This window comes from Borostomias antarcticus (assembly GCF_949987555.1).
Source record: "Borostomias antarcticus genome assembly, chromosome: 5".
NCBI lineage: Eukaryota > Metazoa > Chordata > Actinopteri > Stomiiformes > Stomiidae > Borostomias > Borostomias antarcticus.
Window position 1 is genome coordinate 6,747,902 of NC_140238.1, and position 18,125 is coordinate 6,766,026.

Sequence of the window (18,125 nt, forward strand, 5' to 3'; positions counted from 1 at the left end):
TATTGAAAATAAGCTACGCAACGTTTCGACCCTTTCCTCTCTTTTCACAGAGTATAAACACACACACTCTCACACACACACACACACACACACACACACACACACTCACACTTCTCATGAAGCTATCTCATCAAACTGTAGGCTACGTATGATCACAGGCTACTACACAATGAAATCTTAGGCTGTGTGCACACTGCGGATATTTTATGTAGGCTAGCGGATAAGTTACCCAGAGCGGATTGTGTGTTGAAAAAGAGATGCGGCTCTCGCGAAGTGTATTTCGTTTCCATAACAACATTATTGACTCTACCCAAATTCGATACATTGGATGCTAGGCTACTTTGGGTTACAAGGAGTCGGAAGGCTCAGAGGAATGTCTTTAGGCTACAAGAGCACAAGGAGAAGAAGTTCAGGAAACGCTCTTCGATCCACTGGGAGGAGAGCGTGGCACACCGGCAAGAGAAAAAGCCCCCATCATGGGTACTGCAGTCCCTGGTGGTCTAGTGGTTAGGATTCGGCGCTCTCACCGCCGCGGCCCGGGTTCGATTCCCGGTCAGGGAACTCTTTTGAGGAGTAGATAAGAACTGCTGTAATTACTGGCACTGTAACATGAACGTTTTTCAGTGGGCACAACCATCACAAAACGCTTCCTCCTTCGAGCCGGATTTGAACCAGCGACCTAAGGATTGCTGCTATGCAGACTACATTCCACCTACAGTCCTCCGCTCTACCAACTGAGCTATCGAAGGATTCCGCTTGTTGTCACCTTCATTTGGCTAAATTGGTTGGGACACGTGTACATGGAGGCAGATTATAAGTGAGACGGTACAGTACTCACTCTCCATCCCTCCCTCTCCTCTCCATGGCTTTGATGCAGACATGGGCCTCGGAGCAGGCAGACAGGCATCCTGACTGAGACTGTCAGTCGGCTGAAGGAATCACAGACTCTCTCTCTCTCTCTCTCTCTCTCTCTCTCTCTCTCTCTCTCTCTCTCTCTCTCTCTCTCTCTCTCTCTCTCTCTCTCTCTCTCTCTCTCTCTCTCTCTCTCTCTCTCTCTCTCTCTCTCTCTCTCTCTCCCCGTTTATGGTGCAGACTTGATGGACACCTCAAACGCAGCAGTGTGGAGAGCCTCGGCAGACTGGCATTAAGCCCCACTCTTCCAGAGACCAAAGCAGCTTCTCGAAATGTGTTACGTCCACCTTGATGAGAAATATAATTAATCACAATGACTTTGAAATTGCTGCTGTAAGTAGAATAGAGAGATTCCGCTTAAACACGTATTAGATCCACTCTGCAAAACAGGCAAATGTTACACTGAATTTCGGTATTTGGCTCAAATACTGAGTTAATTTCATGCTTTAGGCACCCTCAATTCCTAGGCACCCTCAATTCTCAATTGCTGTAATTACAGTGCTCTTAAATTTCATTATTTTTAGTTAATGTGTAAAAAGAGTCTTGCTTATTTTTTACATGCAGGGAATTGGTGGTGCTGTAAGTCACTTCGTCAGTCCTCTTTATTTGCATAACCCTGTCCGCATAAGGCAGGGAAGCCAACCAATGATCTGCAAATTAGCATGCTGTCACCTTCAGTGTCTTCTCTGTCATTCAGAGAAACAGGCGCGGGAGCAGACACATGAACTCCCCCCATCTACTTGAGAAATGTTAATTAGGTAGCATGGCATCCCACTGCTCCGTCCCTCTCTAACTGCCTACATGACACGTTATGTATTTAAATCCTCTCATGGGCCCTTATTTTAGTGGAGTTGATGTCACATAGGCTGCGTATGATGGAAAATGTCATAATCGTTTAACATGAATATATAGCCTAATTATCTGACAAATAGGCCTACGGGAAAACTGTAGACTGGTATTACTTGGGCCCACCATTCCCACTGTCACTAGGCTAGGCCTACTTGTCGTAAAAAGTTGTAATATATGTTGCATATGCGGGAAGAATAGGCCGGAACTTACATAATGGCATTAATGACGTTCGAGCGAGAGAAGAGGAGAGTTCAGAGTGTGTGAATTTCAAACTCCCACAGTCCCCCCATATCCATATGGGGCCCATACATTGCAAACACTCAGAAGAGTTGGGGGCATGCACTGGATGAACAGGATGAAAAGGCACAGTTTTGATGCACCTATTTGTTTCAACAATTGTCAGTTATTTCTCATTTTGTTTAAAAATCAAACAAACAAAAAAAACATTTATATCTCTCTAACTCTGTGACGGTTGCTGATCTGAGCCTGAGGCGCTAATAGACACCACCACCTTATTTTTGAGGGAGTGGTGCCCTCGTGTGGTAGCTAATGGGAATTACACACTAACAGCAGATTACACACTGTATGCAGATAAACTGCAATATTGCTGATGTGTCATATTGTAGGGTCAAATTTGAGATTTGGCAGACCAACATGATACAACAGAATATGCTTCAAGAATATGTCTCAAAAATGTTTATCTTAAATATGTCTTTGATAGCAACACTATCAACATGTAGCCAAATTGATAGAAAGGACGCGCGTGAACAGGGGAATGATGCAACATGCTTGCAATTTAAATGAAAGCCACTCTGTGAGATGTGATGAACTAACGATTAACATGAACAGCAGGGGGGCTCTTATCTTCCCCTAGTTACAATTCTACAGAAATACACGAGCCGCCCCTCGCTTGTTTAAACTTAGATGAGCTCCAGACACTTCTAAAAGGGTTCATGGTCTGAACACGAGCTCTATACTTTTGACAGTAATAATTATAGAGTAGGCCTACATAGATAGGATTACCTTAATAGACGTGTTATTCATTCGCGATCACCAGAACGATTGAAGATGAATCGGCTGATCAACTCATTCAAAACAAATAAGGCAGACACCATCATGTTTTTAAAAATGTATATTTATTTTTTTGCAAGTAGGCATTGGGAGCATCAGTGCGAGCTATGACCTGTGTACAGAGTTAAGGAGACGAACGCACAGAGCCAGGCCCTGGGCTGAACCAACCAACCACACCCATGTCTTCTAGGAGGAATGCTTGTGGCAGCTCCAGTGCTGCGTGCAGCTGTTCCAGAGCGTGGTCTAGTCAGCGGTGGGCACAGTGTAGTGGAGGTTTGCTGAAACAGTCAGAAGGAATGCTACTGTAGGATGTGGCTCCTCCACCGCGCTCGGCAGTCGCACGAAACGACAAAACAAAGCCGCCCTGCGACCCCCGTCCGTCCGTCTCCATGCCCCTGCTTCAGCCCACTGAGGCGGTGTGTCTGTCGACAAGGGGAGCGCGGCAGAGGCGTAGGTACGGGGGATATGAGCCCTTGTGCACAGTAGAGACCCAGAGGCGTAGGTACGGGGGATATGAGCCCTTGTGCACAGTAGAGACCCAGAGGCGTAGGTACGGGGGATATGAGCCCTTGTGCACAGTAGAGACCCAGAGGCGTAGGTACGGGGGATATGAGCCCTTGTGCACAGTAGAGACCCAGAGGCGTAGGTACGGGGGATATGAGCCCTTGTGCACAGTAGAGACCCATACGCGGAGCCCAAATCATGTGGCTTCTAGGCACAGCTGACAAGAATAGCTCGTAATGACCATCTCTTCAACCGTATTCACTGATTCTGTCACTCGTACACGGCTATAAGAAGAACACTGCTATTGACATCCCCGTATTATAATGCTCACTATCCTATCATTTCAACTACTATGGTAGTGATGGTTTGTACTGTATGCATATCTTCGGCTACTTGCTAAATATGGGCACAGTCAAGCTAGCCAGCATCAAAGACGAGTGCACAGATGTGTCTGATTCTTTAGTTTAAAGTTATTTGCACTTTCCCCAACGTCGATGTCTGCGCTCATTCACAAAGTTAGTATTCGGACCAGTTAATCCATTTACACAATTGGATTTGACAAATTTGGCATTGCGCATGATAATATTAACCTCAGAGTCCGTCATCCAGAACAACAACATTTTGTTGGTCGTCTTTCCACTACGCGTTTGGCTTAAAGTTCATTTAACGGCTTAACACTTTGGGTCACAGTCGGCCCTCTGAGGAGAAAACACCCCCGCCTTACATTTTTTGGTATGATCCTTTGATGCTGCACACTGTGACTGTGCCCGGGCTTGGTAGCGTACAAATCACTGGATCACACCCAGCATGAGTTAAAGCTAAGAATTCAAACAGTGCAGATTGAACACAGTAACTTTGAGTGTTGGGCAAGACCAAAGCCAGCTCGCAGGTGTGGGTGGATGTGCCGCAGAGTACACATACAAATAAAAATAATAAAACGCCTTTCACTTGGGAACCACAAGGCCTTGTTGATATCATGAGACACCCGTGCTGTTTTACAGTACATTTAGAAGGAACAGACCGCTCTGTTCAGTGAATGAATAGCACAATTTAAGCTAAAGCACCAATGGTGAGGAGAATCCATGCATTTCAACACATTCACTGTCATCATGTCCCCACAGGGTTGATTCCTGTAGCCTCTTGTAGCCTTGTGAGAGGTGAGATCATGAGAGGGAAGCTTTAACTCCCAGCAGAAGCTGAACACAGTTGGTTTGCAGCAGAACACAAGAGTGTTGACACATTCTAGCACACCCCTGTGTTCCAAACCACATGCACAACAATAGTTATGCAAGAGAAAAATATATTAACATTTTCATTAGAAAACTGTACAAGGGCCTCAGTGTAGTAAAATACTTCTTAGAAAGATAAAAAGGTGGAAAGGAATCCACATGGGTAACATTTATACTATTTTCTGTTTGTAAAATACACTCTCTCATCCTTCGCCCTCAACAAAATAGCTATTTTTTTTGTCATCTAGCAAAAATATTCCCAGGATTTCACTGGGGTTCCCAGGCACTCAAATACATCTCTGTACATGGAGAGAGAGAAAGAGAGGGGTTGTTTTGACTTGTGTCAGTGGTCTGTTCTCCGGGCTCCAGGGAGCAGAGCAGCACTGAGCTCCGGGAGGGTCAGCTGCATGTCCCGAAGACCGTCACGGCCCGGGGCCGAGGAGCCAAGGGGGAGCAGCTACCCCGGCTAACCGTGAACCGCGCTGGCTCTCCCAGCCAACAGTCCAGCTGTCGGGCTCTGGCCAAATCATGTTCCTCGGACCCCGGCTACACCTGCTCGCTGTAATCTGGGCTGACTTGATGATTTATGACAAAGAGTGAAAAACTATGCTATATTCCAGCCTCATTTCATAGCCCCTCTCCTGAAAACCAGCAGCAATTGCAGTTAAAAACGGCCCAGAGGTTTAGCTCAGCGTGTCGTTGGCAGTCGAAGTTCCGTCGGGATTTCTGTAGTCCGGCCCAAAGGTCTAGCGCGCCCCGCGTCTGTGTGTGTTGTTGTGGCCGTTGTCTGCGTGTACGCCCGCTGCGGCCGTCCAAAGACCCCGGAGCGAGTCCGAATCAATCACAGCGTAATGGACCACCGCCCTCGGGCTGCTCTCCGTGGAGTCTTGGCACAGGCCACAGCTGAGGCAGCTCTCCTCTCCACAGTCGGGTCATAATAGCAGAAAAGAAAGCACAGAAGAAAGGGAACAGTTTCACAGCATGTTGGCGCGCCTGCCTCCACCCCCCCACCCCCCTTACCCCACCCCCAGAGGAGGGGACCCCCCCAGGTCAGTCGATGGGGCCCTGGAAGATGAGCTTGGCGCAGCCCTGGGTGAGGCTGAGCTGGGTGGCGCAGAAGGGACAGGCGGCGTGGAAGGCGTGCGTGCCGTGCGGCAGGGGGATCTCCGACCAGTACTTGGTCGACTTCTCCGAGCACACGTGTCCGCAGGGCACGAAGGCGTGCGTGGGCGCGCCCGTGTCCACGTAGAAGGCGGGCTCGCAGCCCAGCCACAGCGGCACGTAGGGCCCCACCGTCCGGCACATGGGGCACTCCCGCTGGGCGTTGGGCTCCTGCTCCGAGCGGTGGCCCCAGTTGTGGTAGCCGTGGACGTGGCCGCACGCCAGGTAGACCCAGGGCTGCTTGTCCTCCAGGGAGGAGAGTGCGCGGCTGCGCTGCATGCTGGGAAAGGCCAGGGTGTTGAGGCCCACGGGGCACTGGGGCCGCGCGGCGTTGATCTCCTGCCGCAGCGCCTCCAGGTGCTTCTGGGTGGGCGCGTGGAAGAGGCCGTCGGCCGTGCGCCACAGCAGTGTGGCGCCGCACAGGTCCACCAGGGAGCCGTCCTGTAGCACGTTGCTCTCGTGCTCTACCTGCAGGGGGCGACACGGCCGCTTCCGTTATTTCATCTCATTTCAAACCTTTATTTATACTCCTGAAGCACTGAGGTTTCCCTCATTTACAGTGATGACGAGTTAACACAGACACAAATCAACAAAACACATGCAATGTACAATAATAATAATAATAATAAAAATTTTCTTTAAAAAAAAAAAAAGGTCTAGAGCCATGGACTTTAACTCCTGACTGAAGGAAAGACCTCAAGCTTTAGAGTCTGTTGTAAGGTATTCCAAGTATAAGGAGCATCATGGAAAAAAGCAGCCCTTCCAAGTTCAGAATGTACTTGAGGAACCCTGAGAAGAAGCTGATCAAGCCAAGACTCCAGCCCAACAGAGACGAAATGTAAGGTGGAAGTTTAAAGCAATACATAGCGTTTTCTCTGGTTTCCTCGGAACTGCGACCCCATAGGCTCTGCAAGTAAGTGCACTTTTGTAACGTTATCAGATTGTCTTTTTCTTTTCTGGCTTCCTCCGTGATGTTTCGCTTCTGTTTTCTCACCTCCACCATGATATCATTGAGCTAAAAAACGCATGATATCCATAGTTATATATATATAGTCGGAATAGTTAGCTACTACTATGTTGTTTAAGCACAACGTTGCGCATGCGCACTTCGACTGAATGCTGCGTTCCGGGGCGTGAGTTTTAAAAGGTAATAAATGTCAATGTATTATCTTTCTGAGTAGACTGTTTGGACGATTCAGCTTACTTTTAGTAAATCTAATTGGAGAATTAGCACCAGACATGTTTATAAAGGTCCAAATATCGCAATGTATTGCTTTAACAATAATGGCTTTGAAAATAAACAAATACCAGTGATAGTCACGCCTTAGTTGGGATCCTCCGTTAGGGCGAGAGCTACTGGGAGGGACGTTCGCAAGAGTCTCACGCTGAAACCAGTCTGAGAACCCGCTGGGTAGATTTGGCCCTGGTACAGTATGTACTTCGGAGCTATTGAATGTTTGGTAATGGTTTTTACTGAAGGGTGGAACAACGCTGTCTACTGAATACAATGACTCTTAATGAGTTGTAGGGGACCGTTTGAAGTTCATGGGAGGGTTACAGTTTTTTTATTTAAGTTTCAGGGAGGGTCATACAAATTTGAATTGATCAAAAAAGCTGTTTCTTCAGCTTTTCGGAATTCAGAAAGCTGTTTTGTATGATCCCGGTGTAGGCTATCGTTTCTCTTTGGCTGCCCTTGATCGATCTTTGTGATTGGCCTATCCAGACAGTGGGCGTACACAGCATCTGGCGAATCAGTGGCGCTCTGCTGGTGATTACGGGTAGATTAAGCGAGTTGCGTGTAACGAGAACAGACTACACCGACATGAGGCCCGTTTAGTCTTCCTAGTAGGCCAGGAACACGTAGTTACATTACAGTAACATGTGTAACGTACCGTAATCAGTATTAATCAGCAAAATTAGGGGCCTCTTTGAACCTGTTCTGATTCTAAAACGGAAGACAGAGGAAACAACCAAGTGTTGGAGGAGGGTAGATTCTGCACACGCCGTGTGGATGACTCGATTTTAACTTTGTGTTTAAGTTGTTTTGTTCTTATTTTGAGTAATCATATTAAAATGAACATTGCCTATTTGGTGGGGGAGGGTCAATCATTTTCTTCCCATCATTCGGGGACGGTCAAAGAAAAATATATTTCTGTCATGCACTTTTATTTCCGAGCACTCCCAAGTCCTTTAGTGACCCCCCCTCCTATAAATTCTGAACGTCCCGTAACCGCGGCTTGCGCGGTTGGCGGTCACGATGACGGACTCGGGGGAGCGCGAGCGCCGCTACTGACCAGTTTGCCGCGGGTCTGGGCGGAGCGCGTCTCTCTCAGGGTGTACACGTCTCCGCACACCGAGATCTCCCTCCACACGCCCGGCTTGGACTCCTCCGTGAACCCGCCTCTGGGGTGCATCACCAGAACCCCGTTGGTCGTCAGGCCGTCCATGTGGCCGTCCGGGTTCTTCCACTTGGCCGCTTTTTCCTGAAGGGGGGGGGGGGGGGGGTGGAGGGGGAGACAACGTCACACGCAGGCAAACGCAGAGGCACACGATGTTGCTCTCTTGCGCAAAACTGGGGCAGATATAAACTGTGTTTGCTAATCCCGTTTCCTCTGTGTGTCTGGTTGGGAAGCACACAGCATTCCAGGCAATCTTTTGAGGGAGATTGGCTGCGTTTCAAGCTATAAAAATAGGAGCGTACCCGTCTACCTTCACATGTTTACTAGCAACCGTGGAACACCCAGGCTGTCCATTTCAAAGCACCACGACGGTTTACCAAGAAACACAATAATCTAATTTATTTTGATTATGCTCTCCGGCGCGGTCTCACCCCCAGGAAGATGTTCTTGGAGGAGTCGAAGCCGGCGGCGTAGATTCGGGCGGTGAAGGGCGGCGCCCGCTCGCAGACCACCCGACAGGCGAAGCGGGAGATGGTGCTCTGGGTGATGGGCGTCTCCTCGCCCTCCTGCCCCCCCGACACCGTGTCGGTCACCACGAAGTCTATGGGGCTCTCGGTGGAGCGGCCGATCTGGGGGAAGGCAGTACGGTTAGGTAACGGTAGTACGGTTAGGTAAGGTCGGTACAGTTAGGTAATCCATAACCCTTAACCGTAATGTTTGAGCAAAAGCTGTTTGTCAAACAAAATGGACCTGGTTGGAGGGAGGTGGAGGAGGAGGAGGGGTGGGGGAGGAAGGTAATATTTTCCATGTCAGTAACCGTCATCGTGAGCCTCAGACTAGATGACACAGAATCAGGTCACCACACATGTATCACATGACCGGGGAGTCGCCAGTAAAGAACACATACAGTAAAATAGGGAATGAACGGTTAATCTATTTCCCCATCTTCACTTCCTCAGTCAGCTGGGCCGGGGTGCTTGGGCTGGGCTCCTGCCTGCTGGCTGGCTGCTCTGCAGGGTGTGTGTTTCTGTTGACTTACTGCTGCCGTTCTCACACATATGGACACGATAAAGAGGTGCATGTGCAGCACGTGTCTCCAACACTAACAAGAGAACAGGAGAGGAGGGAGGGGAGGAGAAGGGAGGGAGGAGAGGGGAAGAGAGGAGGAGGTGGAGAGGGGAGGAGAGGGGAAGAGAGGAGAGGAGAAGAGAGGAGGAGGTGGAGAGGGGAGGAGAGGAGGAGAGGGGAAGAGAGGAGAGGAGGAGAGGGGAGGAGAGGAGGAGAGGGGAAGAGAGGAGAGGAGAGGGGAAGAGAGGAGAGGGGAGGAGACGGGAAGAGAGGAGAGGAGGAGAGGGGAAGAGAGGAGAGGAGGACAGGGGAGGAGACGGGAAGAGAGGAGAGGAGGAGAGGGGAGGAGAGGAGAAGGGAGGAGAGGAGACAGGAGCAGTCTCTGGGCTGTAGATTTAGAGGCGTGCCGGAGTATAACAGTTTATGGTACACAGAGAGCGCACGTGTGTTCACTCAGGGGGGGGGGGGGGGGGGGGAGACTAAGCGACAGGGAAAAAAAAGTGCAGAGGAGTGAGAACGCTGCAGAAACACTACCCAAAACGATGCCATACGGGGCAGGATAAGAGACAGACAACTTCACTTCAAACGTTAAAACTCTGCACATCCTACCCGGTATATATATATATATATATATATTTATATATATATATATATATATATATATATATGAAGCCTGGTCTGGAAGCGGCAGGCTTACCTGGAACATGTCTGTGTCTTTGTCATGGCAGTACTCCACCACCACGGTCTGGTTTCTGGACAGCGTGTAGGAGATACTGTGCTGCCCTTTACAGTTCACCGCCTGGCACGCAAGACACACGAGGAGAGAGGTCAGTATGACATGGATATGCTTCGCACGCACGCACGCACACGCACACACACTTTCGGTGTCAAACAGACAAACTACAAACAACACTCGTGACAACAATGAGCCTCTGAGCTTCCATGGGGATGAGCGGTCATGTGACGTGGCGAGTTTGCCGTGCCGTACGCCTTCGCCGCAGCACTCGTGAGGGGCGACTACCAGAGACGGACACGCCCTCGTTATTATATCGCTGGACCGGAAAAAAAAAAGACTGGAATTCATGGAATGGGGCAAAGAAGAGGAGGAGGAGGGGTTGGGGTCGGTATGTTCCTGTGAAGTTGGCACTGCAATGACAGTGACCGTAAGACTCGGTCAACAGAGGCCAGGCTATCAGCTGAGCTGGGAGATGTGGAAGAGCGTCTGTGTTGGGTTCATGCCGCCAGCCAGCCAGCCAACCAACCAACCAGCCAACCAGCCAGCCAGCCAGCCAACCAACCAATTAGCCAGCCAACTAGCCAGCCAACCAACTAGCCAGCCAACCAGCCAACCAGCCAGCCAGCCAGCCAACCAACCAACTAGCCAGCCAACCAGCCAGCCAACCAACCAGCCAACTAGCCAGCCAACCAACCAACCAGCCAACCAGCCAACCAGCCAGCCAACCAGCCAGCCAGCCAGCCAGCCAACCAACTAGCCAACCAACTAGCCAACCAACTAGCCAACCAACCAACCAGCCAACCAACCAACCAACCAGCCAACCAACCAGCCAGCCAGCCAGCCAGCCAGCCAGCCAGTCAACCAGTCAACCATCCATCCAACCAACCAACCAGCCAGCCAGCCAACCAGTCCACCCTAATCTGTGATTTTCATTTCCCCAACATGTCCGTCACGTGAGCAGAGGAGACGGAGAGAGGGGAAACTGGGTCATCAGTGCTGCCCTAACGCACAGTAAAAAAAAATAAAAAAAATAAACAGACAGCGGAGGGAGGGAGAGAGAGAGAGAGAGAGAGAGAGAGAGAGAGAAAGAGAGAGAGAGAAAGAGAGAGAGAGAAAGAGACAGAGAGAGAGAGATGCGGAGATGACAGCCCCGTCAGCGCAGACACAGGGAGGCTTGTCTGGATCATAGTGGGAACGTCGCCAAATCGTTCCACCTGTGGCGGGGCGGAATTGGGGGGAGGGTGGAGGGGGTCAAACGAAGTTCAGGAACTCGGCCGCGTTGGAGGAGGAGGCCGGGAGCTTCGTAACGACTCCTGCGTGACGGGGCAACCTGCTCTGTCCTCCATGCGACGTTTGGCTCGCCCCCATTTTACATCAATTGTCTGTGCGAGACCCAATTATATGGAAACAACAAGAGAGAGAGAGAGAGAGAAAGATGGCCTAAAGCCTTTGTTAGGGAGCCCTCAGGGGAAAACGCGCACACACACACACACACACACACACACACACACACACACACACACACACACACACACACACACACACACACACACACACACACACACACACACACACACACACACACACACACACAGACCCCTATAATTGAGATCAAGTGGGTAGATTATAGAGCAGAGGCAGGATTTGAATGGGAGGCTGGCAGAGTGGCAGAGATCATGGGCTCCTCATTATCGGGCCGTGAGCACCAGAGAGCACGGCCATGTGAGCCTCCACGCTCCCTCCGCCAGCCTGCCTGCCCGGGCCCACATGGGACCCCCACTCTGTGTGTGAGGGAGGAGACTTAGAGAGGGAGAGAGAGGGAGAGGTGAGAGAGAGAGAGGTGAGAGAGAGAGAGAAACAAACTGAATGGCACAGACATGATTTGATCAGGCTCTACAGCGCGGGGGGAGGAAGGCCATGTTTTTGGTGGTTCACGGAGTGGAGAGGGCCTGTGTAAATTCCCCAGTGTCGCCACCGCCGTGGCGAAACGAGAACAACCAATGGGGGCCCGGGAAACGCAAAAACAGCCTTCTATTCCTGACTGCCACTGAAGGAACGGCTATTTTCAACTGAGCATATGTGCGTGTGGTGTGTGTGTGTGTGTGTGTGAGTGTGTACAGCTGCACATGGGAGGTCAGGCGACTGCAACGACTTCCTCCTAGCTTCACCCCCGCTAATCCAGGGATGGTAGCAGGGGCGGCAGGGTGGAGGGGAGGTGAAGGGTGAGAAAGGTCAACGCCGACTGAGCTCTGCCGCTGGAAACGCGCCCCTCATGTAAAGCCCCCCGACCCCCCTCGCGTGGTGACGACGTGGCGTGCCGTGAGGCGGCAGGGTGCGGTTTCACGGCAGGGTGGCCGGCGTTGGGAGAAACGACCCCCCCCCCCCGGCTCTTATCGGCCCGCAGCGAGCACACATAGCTCTGTCCCCATGAGAACAATCTACAGACTAACGGCAGGGTGAGCGTGTGTGTGAGAGAGAGAGAGAGAGAGAGAGAGAGAGAGAGAGAGAGAGAGAAAGAAAGAGAGAGAGACAGAGAAAGAGAGAGAAAGAGAACAACTCAACCCAGAGAGAGAACAACTCAACCCAGAGAGAGAACAACTCAACCCAGAGGGCGTTCAGCCAGTGTAGTGAGACGAGAACAAGGGGAAGTGTTCTGAAGCGAGTGCTTGGGCCCGGCGCCTACGTCAGCTCCGCGAGCCCTCTGGCTTGTTTAGTCATTCTGCTAGGAGACCGAGCGAGGGAATGTGAGAGGACAGACATGTTGTACTAGACGGGGCAGTTTTCTGAAACACACACACACACTCCGCCAGAAGGCACAGTGAGGAGCGCTGGCTAGGCCTTTGTGCTGGAAATGTCACAGAGGTCTCGGCTTGAAAACAACGTTTGTTTCGTCGACTACAACTGCTACTTCGGATGAATTCCTCAGTTAGATACGGCCGGATAGGTTCTTAAATGAACGCCAGTCTTTGTTGACTGTTCTTACGTTCACACACTGCTCACTGTGTTTACCTTGCTGGCTTGTGGCGTGTTGAGGATGTGGACGGTGCTGGGTTTGACACCGTTGGCTTTGGTCCGCCTGTACAGGGCAAATCTGCTTTTCCTTCTGCCACGGTCTCCATTGGGCAGGGAGCCATTGTACCTGTCACACACACACACACACACACACAGACACACACAGAAGTGCGTGCACGAGATAGAGAGAAAACATGAGTAAGTGATTTCATGATCACAAAGTAGTGGGTAGATTTGCAGTCTAGTCTATCTGAGTCAGCTGGGAGGGTGCTATGACTCCCTAGACAGGACTGGATTATTTACTTGCACACCTTAGATGTTGTTGTTTGCACAACCTTGTTTGCACAACCGGGGCATGCAAAGGAACCTACCTACTGTCATACACTTGTTTATTTGCACTGCTGTACATTTCTGTAGATTTTTTTAAAATCGTTTGTGAATTTGTATTCTAGTCTGTGTTACTTTTGTTGTCTTTTGATGCTGTAACAATTGCTGTGCAATTTTACCTATTAGTAATAGTAGTAGCAGTAGTAATAGGCTAGTAGTAGTAGTGGTGGTAGTAGTAGTAGTAGTAGTAGTAGTAGTAATAGTAGTAGTAGTAGTAGTAGTAGTAATAGGCTAGTAGTAGTAGTGGTGGTAGTAGTAGTAGTACTACTAGTAGTAGCACTACTACTACTAGTACTACTACTAATAATAATAATTATAGTAATAAGTTGGCTTTCATACCACAAGAAAAAAAGTGTACATGATAGCTGAAGGCAGGCTGTGCCTGTTTGAACAGAATGACAAACAAAACATGATTTGAAATCACGTCCTATCCTGGGTGTTTTATGGATGGAAACGGAAAGCACCTTCGATATCCATTTTCATTAGTGCACGGGCCAAAGGACCACGTTGATTTTATTAGTAGTCTAAGCGCCACCTTGGATTATGGCCGGGTTATTATTACGTAACGCGCATTATCGCCGGCTCCTCCGTCATGCCGGACCTCCAGCTGTTCCTGTCCCAGAGAAGGAGGATGTGCGTCAGTCAGGCCTGTAGGGGACGGCCCGGACTGGGAGGAGTGCTGACTCACACGGCTCGACAGCCACACGGCTTCCCAAACGGGCGTGGATGGATTTTGGACTTGGCTCGATTCAAAATACCCGCCCCCCCCCGACAAAATATCTTCATCGTAACGCGGCGTGTTTTTATTTCTCTATCTTTAGGAGCCCTTGTGATTCTGCCGGTCTCCGGGGCCTTGTTTGGACTCTTGTTGGCCCTTCTCCTTGCCTTCCTTGGTCATGGTAGGTTTGTGTGTGGGGACGGGCGCACGGTTTTTTACCGTCCTATTTAGTCGGGTCGGAAGATGACTCCCAAGGAGGGGAGGGAGGAGGGTTGTATTTTAGGGGAATTCAAACGGGGTCCCTGGGCTGTGTGCTGTTCTGTGGGGGGTCCCTGGTGAATGGAGGAGCACCTTCCAGCCAATACTCGCACCGTCCACCAGCTGGTCGCTACAGCTGGGACGCCCCATGCTCTCCTCCGTCCAACACACAGGCCCTTCTGTCATCGCGCTCACACTCCGACACGACACACACACACGCACTCTAACACACACACACGCACACACACAAGCACGCACGCACACACACAAAATACTAATTAAGCTAGATGGACAATAAAAAATAAAAAAGACTACGAGTTCATTATTGCAACCTCGATGACACGGCAGTGACCACGTCCTGCTCCTCCTCCCTGCCGTCCTGGCCAGACCACCTGTCCCACTCCGTCAGGCAGGCTGGGAAACACATGGTCCTGGTCAGCAGACAGCACAGCGGCGGTCGGCAGGACGACCCGACCGCAGGTCAGGCGCCGGGCCATCGCGCCCGCACGGGAGGACGAGCGGGAGTGACGCGACGACAGCCGCGAAATATCCGCCGCCAGAGTAGCCCCGTCGTCATCAGGAACGAGCTTGACCGCTGGCTGATTCTTCAGTTAATCCACATCTGGAAGCCGCACGTCCACTTAAGTCTTTTGGTCGGTCTTCGGCCTCCGTCGTAGCCTCGCTTCCGCGGAGGCCTCGACGGGTTCATGCCCTGTCAGCCTAGCGTGACGATATTACACCACAGTAGTAGGGTGTCTCCTCCAGAGCAAAGCCCTTGGCTAGGCGAGAGACCCACTCAGACGCAATTCATTATTCATCCTTACTGACAGGAAGCCTGTTCTATCAGCTGGATCCCCGTGTCACGGCGCTCGCTAGGACGGCCTCTTTAACGCCGCGCTCCAGCTAGGCTAATAGTAATCCCCTTTCCCTTCTGACCTGTGCCAGACAGACAGGAGGGATTTAGCCTCCGGTACTTAGCAGGAAGGATTAGCTCTCACCTGTCCTACAGCCCTTCAATACGGCGCGCGCGCACGCACGCACACACACACACCTGAGTCTGCACACTCTTCACACTGGCTGGCAGCAACAGGAGAGTGTTAACGGAGTGGGGGAAAACGGGCTTGGTTGATTGGTTAAAGTAATGGCGACCACAAGACTGAATGAGCCATCGGTGGAGTTGGAGGGTCACGTCGGCGTGATGAAGCGGGGATCACGGGGGGGGGGGTACGAGGCGGGCATGAATCCTGGAGCCGTCGGGGGTCTTGAGAACCCGTCCACAACGGGCTGGGCTCCCATCAGAGGATGTCACCGTGTGTCGGGTACGACGACCGGACGGGCAGGTCCACAGCAGTGCTGTCTGAGTGCACCAGGGACGTCCCCGAGTCGAAGCTTCCTTTGGTTCTCGAGAGGGAGATGCACAATGTCTGATCAATAGGATCAGTCTCCCAGCGGGCACAATGGACAGAGAGGGGCAGGGAGAGGCGCAGGCTGTGTCCCCCTGATCAATCCCTCCTTTCATTCCCTCAGGCCCACTCGCCCCTGCCTGGCACCACCACCACCACCACCGGGGAGGAGCAGGTTCTGTTTTATCTGGCCTATCAACGCTCAGAGGGCACAATGTGTCACTTCTGAGTTGCTGAAATGTACATATGTGACCATTTTGAGAAACCAGGCGTTGGGTGGCAGGGGAAGGAGGGTGAGAGTGTGTGTATGGGTGAGAGTGTGTGTGATAGATTGCTGGTGTGTGTATGGGTGAGAGTGTGTGTGTGATAGATTGCTGGTGTGTGTATGGGTGAGAGTGTGTGTGTGAGATTGCTGGTGTGTGTATGGGTGTCTAAGGAGAGAAGGGGGGGGGGGACTAGGGACAGAACTCCATTCTTCCAGGTCTTACATAAATCTTTTAAAAGCACCTAATCCAAAATGCTTTTAACAGACGCCCCATACATCACTTCACAAAGCACCAAACACCAGAGAAACTACTGATGCATTATTTCATACCCTCTCCATCAACCTGCATGCCACCATGAATGCAGAACAAGGCCACACTTTCTTGTGAGGGAAACAGTGATAGAGTTGATGGCAGAATACTGAAAGGTGGTTGTGTCTTTATTATGTGGAGCCAAGTAAAGAGTGCAGATGGAAATATCAGCCTAACTAACCCACACAAACACGGCTGGAAAGAAGAGTACTTTCTTGAGTGGCCAATGAAAGAGGATTCTGGGAAATAAGATACCGTCATACTAACCTATGCAGGTAGAAGTAATTCAGGGCAGCCTAGCTTACTTCTTTGATTTCTCTGACTATGCTACATATATATTTAAAATAATAATCATAATGATAACAATAATAATATAAAGAGTAATTTGCTTACTTGACTTATCACATAACTAAGTGGGACTGATGTTATAGTCACATAGGCTATGTTTGAAGGGGTTCAAATTTGGATCACTGAGAATAATTCAACAAGTTAAGAACTTATCAAAAAGTAACATTACAAATAACTACGACTAACTTTTGACACGTAGAAAGTAAAGAATATGCCGATTCTGTTATCTACACTCTATTGTGTGTATACTAGGCTAGGTCTACTCTATTAGGGGAAAAAACTGTAAGCGCTGAAACATATTTGTAGAGAGAGTGTAGGCCTACTGAATCAACAGGAACGACCATAGGAAATGTAACTTACTTCTTCTCTACATTATGCTGTTCTGAGGTGTCTTTTTACGCAACAGTACTGGGAGGGCTGGGGGAGGGGACATCACCACTTCCGAATTCCTAAACCTTCCTGAATCCAGTCTTTACTTGTGCTCAGCGTTGGAGCGCAGTCCTTGGTGCAGTTGTTGCAAAGTTAGATGATTTCCACATACGCAGACTTTCTTTCATGCCCTCACCCCAACGGCCACATTCTCGACAAACCTCTCTTTTTGGTTAGCCTACACTGTAGCTATAATTGTAATGTCCACGTTGTACATTATCAGCACCGACGAAGGTGATCGAACCTCCAGCTGAGACGATATGGAATTCTGATTATACGCACGTGTCTGGTTTGTTGAGTAACGTGAGCGCACGAGAGGCTCCAAAGAGCTGCCTGAGTAAACAAGCTTTAGTCCTTTAGTTGCCATTGTTGACCATAAAATAGCCAGAAACTCTCAAAATCCACTATCTGGGGGGAAATAACTCCAACCCGCGTGTTTTCAGAGCTGAAAACTCAGAAACTTTACTGGCTTTAGATGTAGAAAGTATTTTGTATTCAATAAAAAACGTCGAAGCTTGACTTACCCTAAAACTACCAGCTCTCCGTATTTGACCGGGTCTTTGGACGGGGCGCAGTGCTCCTCTTGGCTTGGTGAAAACATGAGGCTTCTTGCTTGTGTTCAGCAGGCGCCTCTCGGTCGAAATGCGCTCAGCCCGCTCGGATGGAGAGAAGATAAAGAGATATTCCCTTCAAAGAGCGTGATAGACTGCCATCTGTATACTGCAGATCCAGTTAAATGTGTATTGTGACCAGATACGTCCGGTTTTCTTGTCAATCATGGAATCAAAACTTTGTTTCACAGGACATTTTCCCAGCAACTCCTAATTTACGGAACTTAGCGGTTCTATCAGCTCTGAAGCAGATACAAAAACAGCCCAGAGCAGGGGGTGGACTGTACCATTCACTGGTCTTTTACTTTTTATGGGGGGAGATAATAAAACACGTCCACATTCAACGTTTGTGGACTTTTGTCTATTTTAAATTACCTTTAAATATGTACCAAAATGCAGATGACTCAATCTTAATCAGTACTCTAAACGCGTCATTTCGTTTTCGACATAGAATA

The 18,125-nt window shown here is 49.9% G+C and overlaps 1 protein-coding gene across 1 annotated transcript; it reads right to left on the reverse strand.

Annotated features, from left to right (window-relative positions):
• Nucleotides 1–5,615: 5,615 nt before the first annotated feature.
• On the reverse strand, nt 5,616–17,866 carry peli2 (pellino E3 ubiquitin protein ligase family member 2; the record flags this gene model as incomplete). The annotated part of the gene is made up of 6 exons (XM_084438201.1): nt 17,584–17,866; nt 12,939–13,068; nt 9,891–9,992; nt 8,557–8,754; nt 8,021–8,209; nt 5,616–6,194 (listed from the first exon to the last, which is right to left on the reverse strand). The coding sequence occupies exons 1-6, from the start codon at nt 17,658–17,660 to the stop codon at nt 5,616–5,618; spliced, it is 1,275 nt and encodes a 424-aa protein (XP_084294327.1). The 5' UTR covers nt 17,661–17,866.
• Nucleotides 17,867–18,125: the final 259 nt, after the last annotated feature.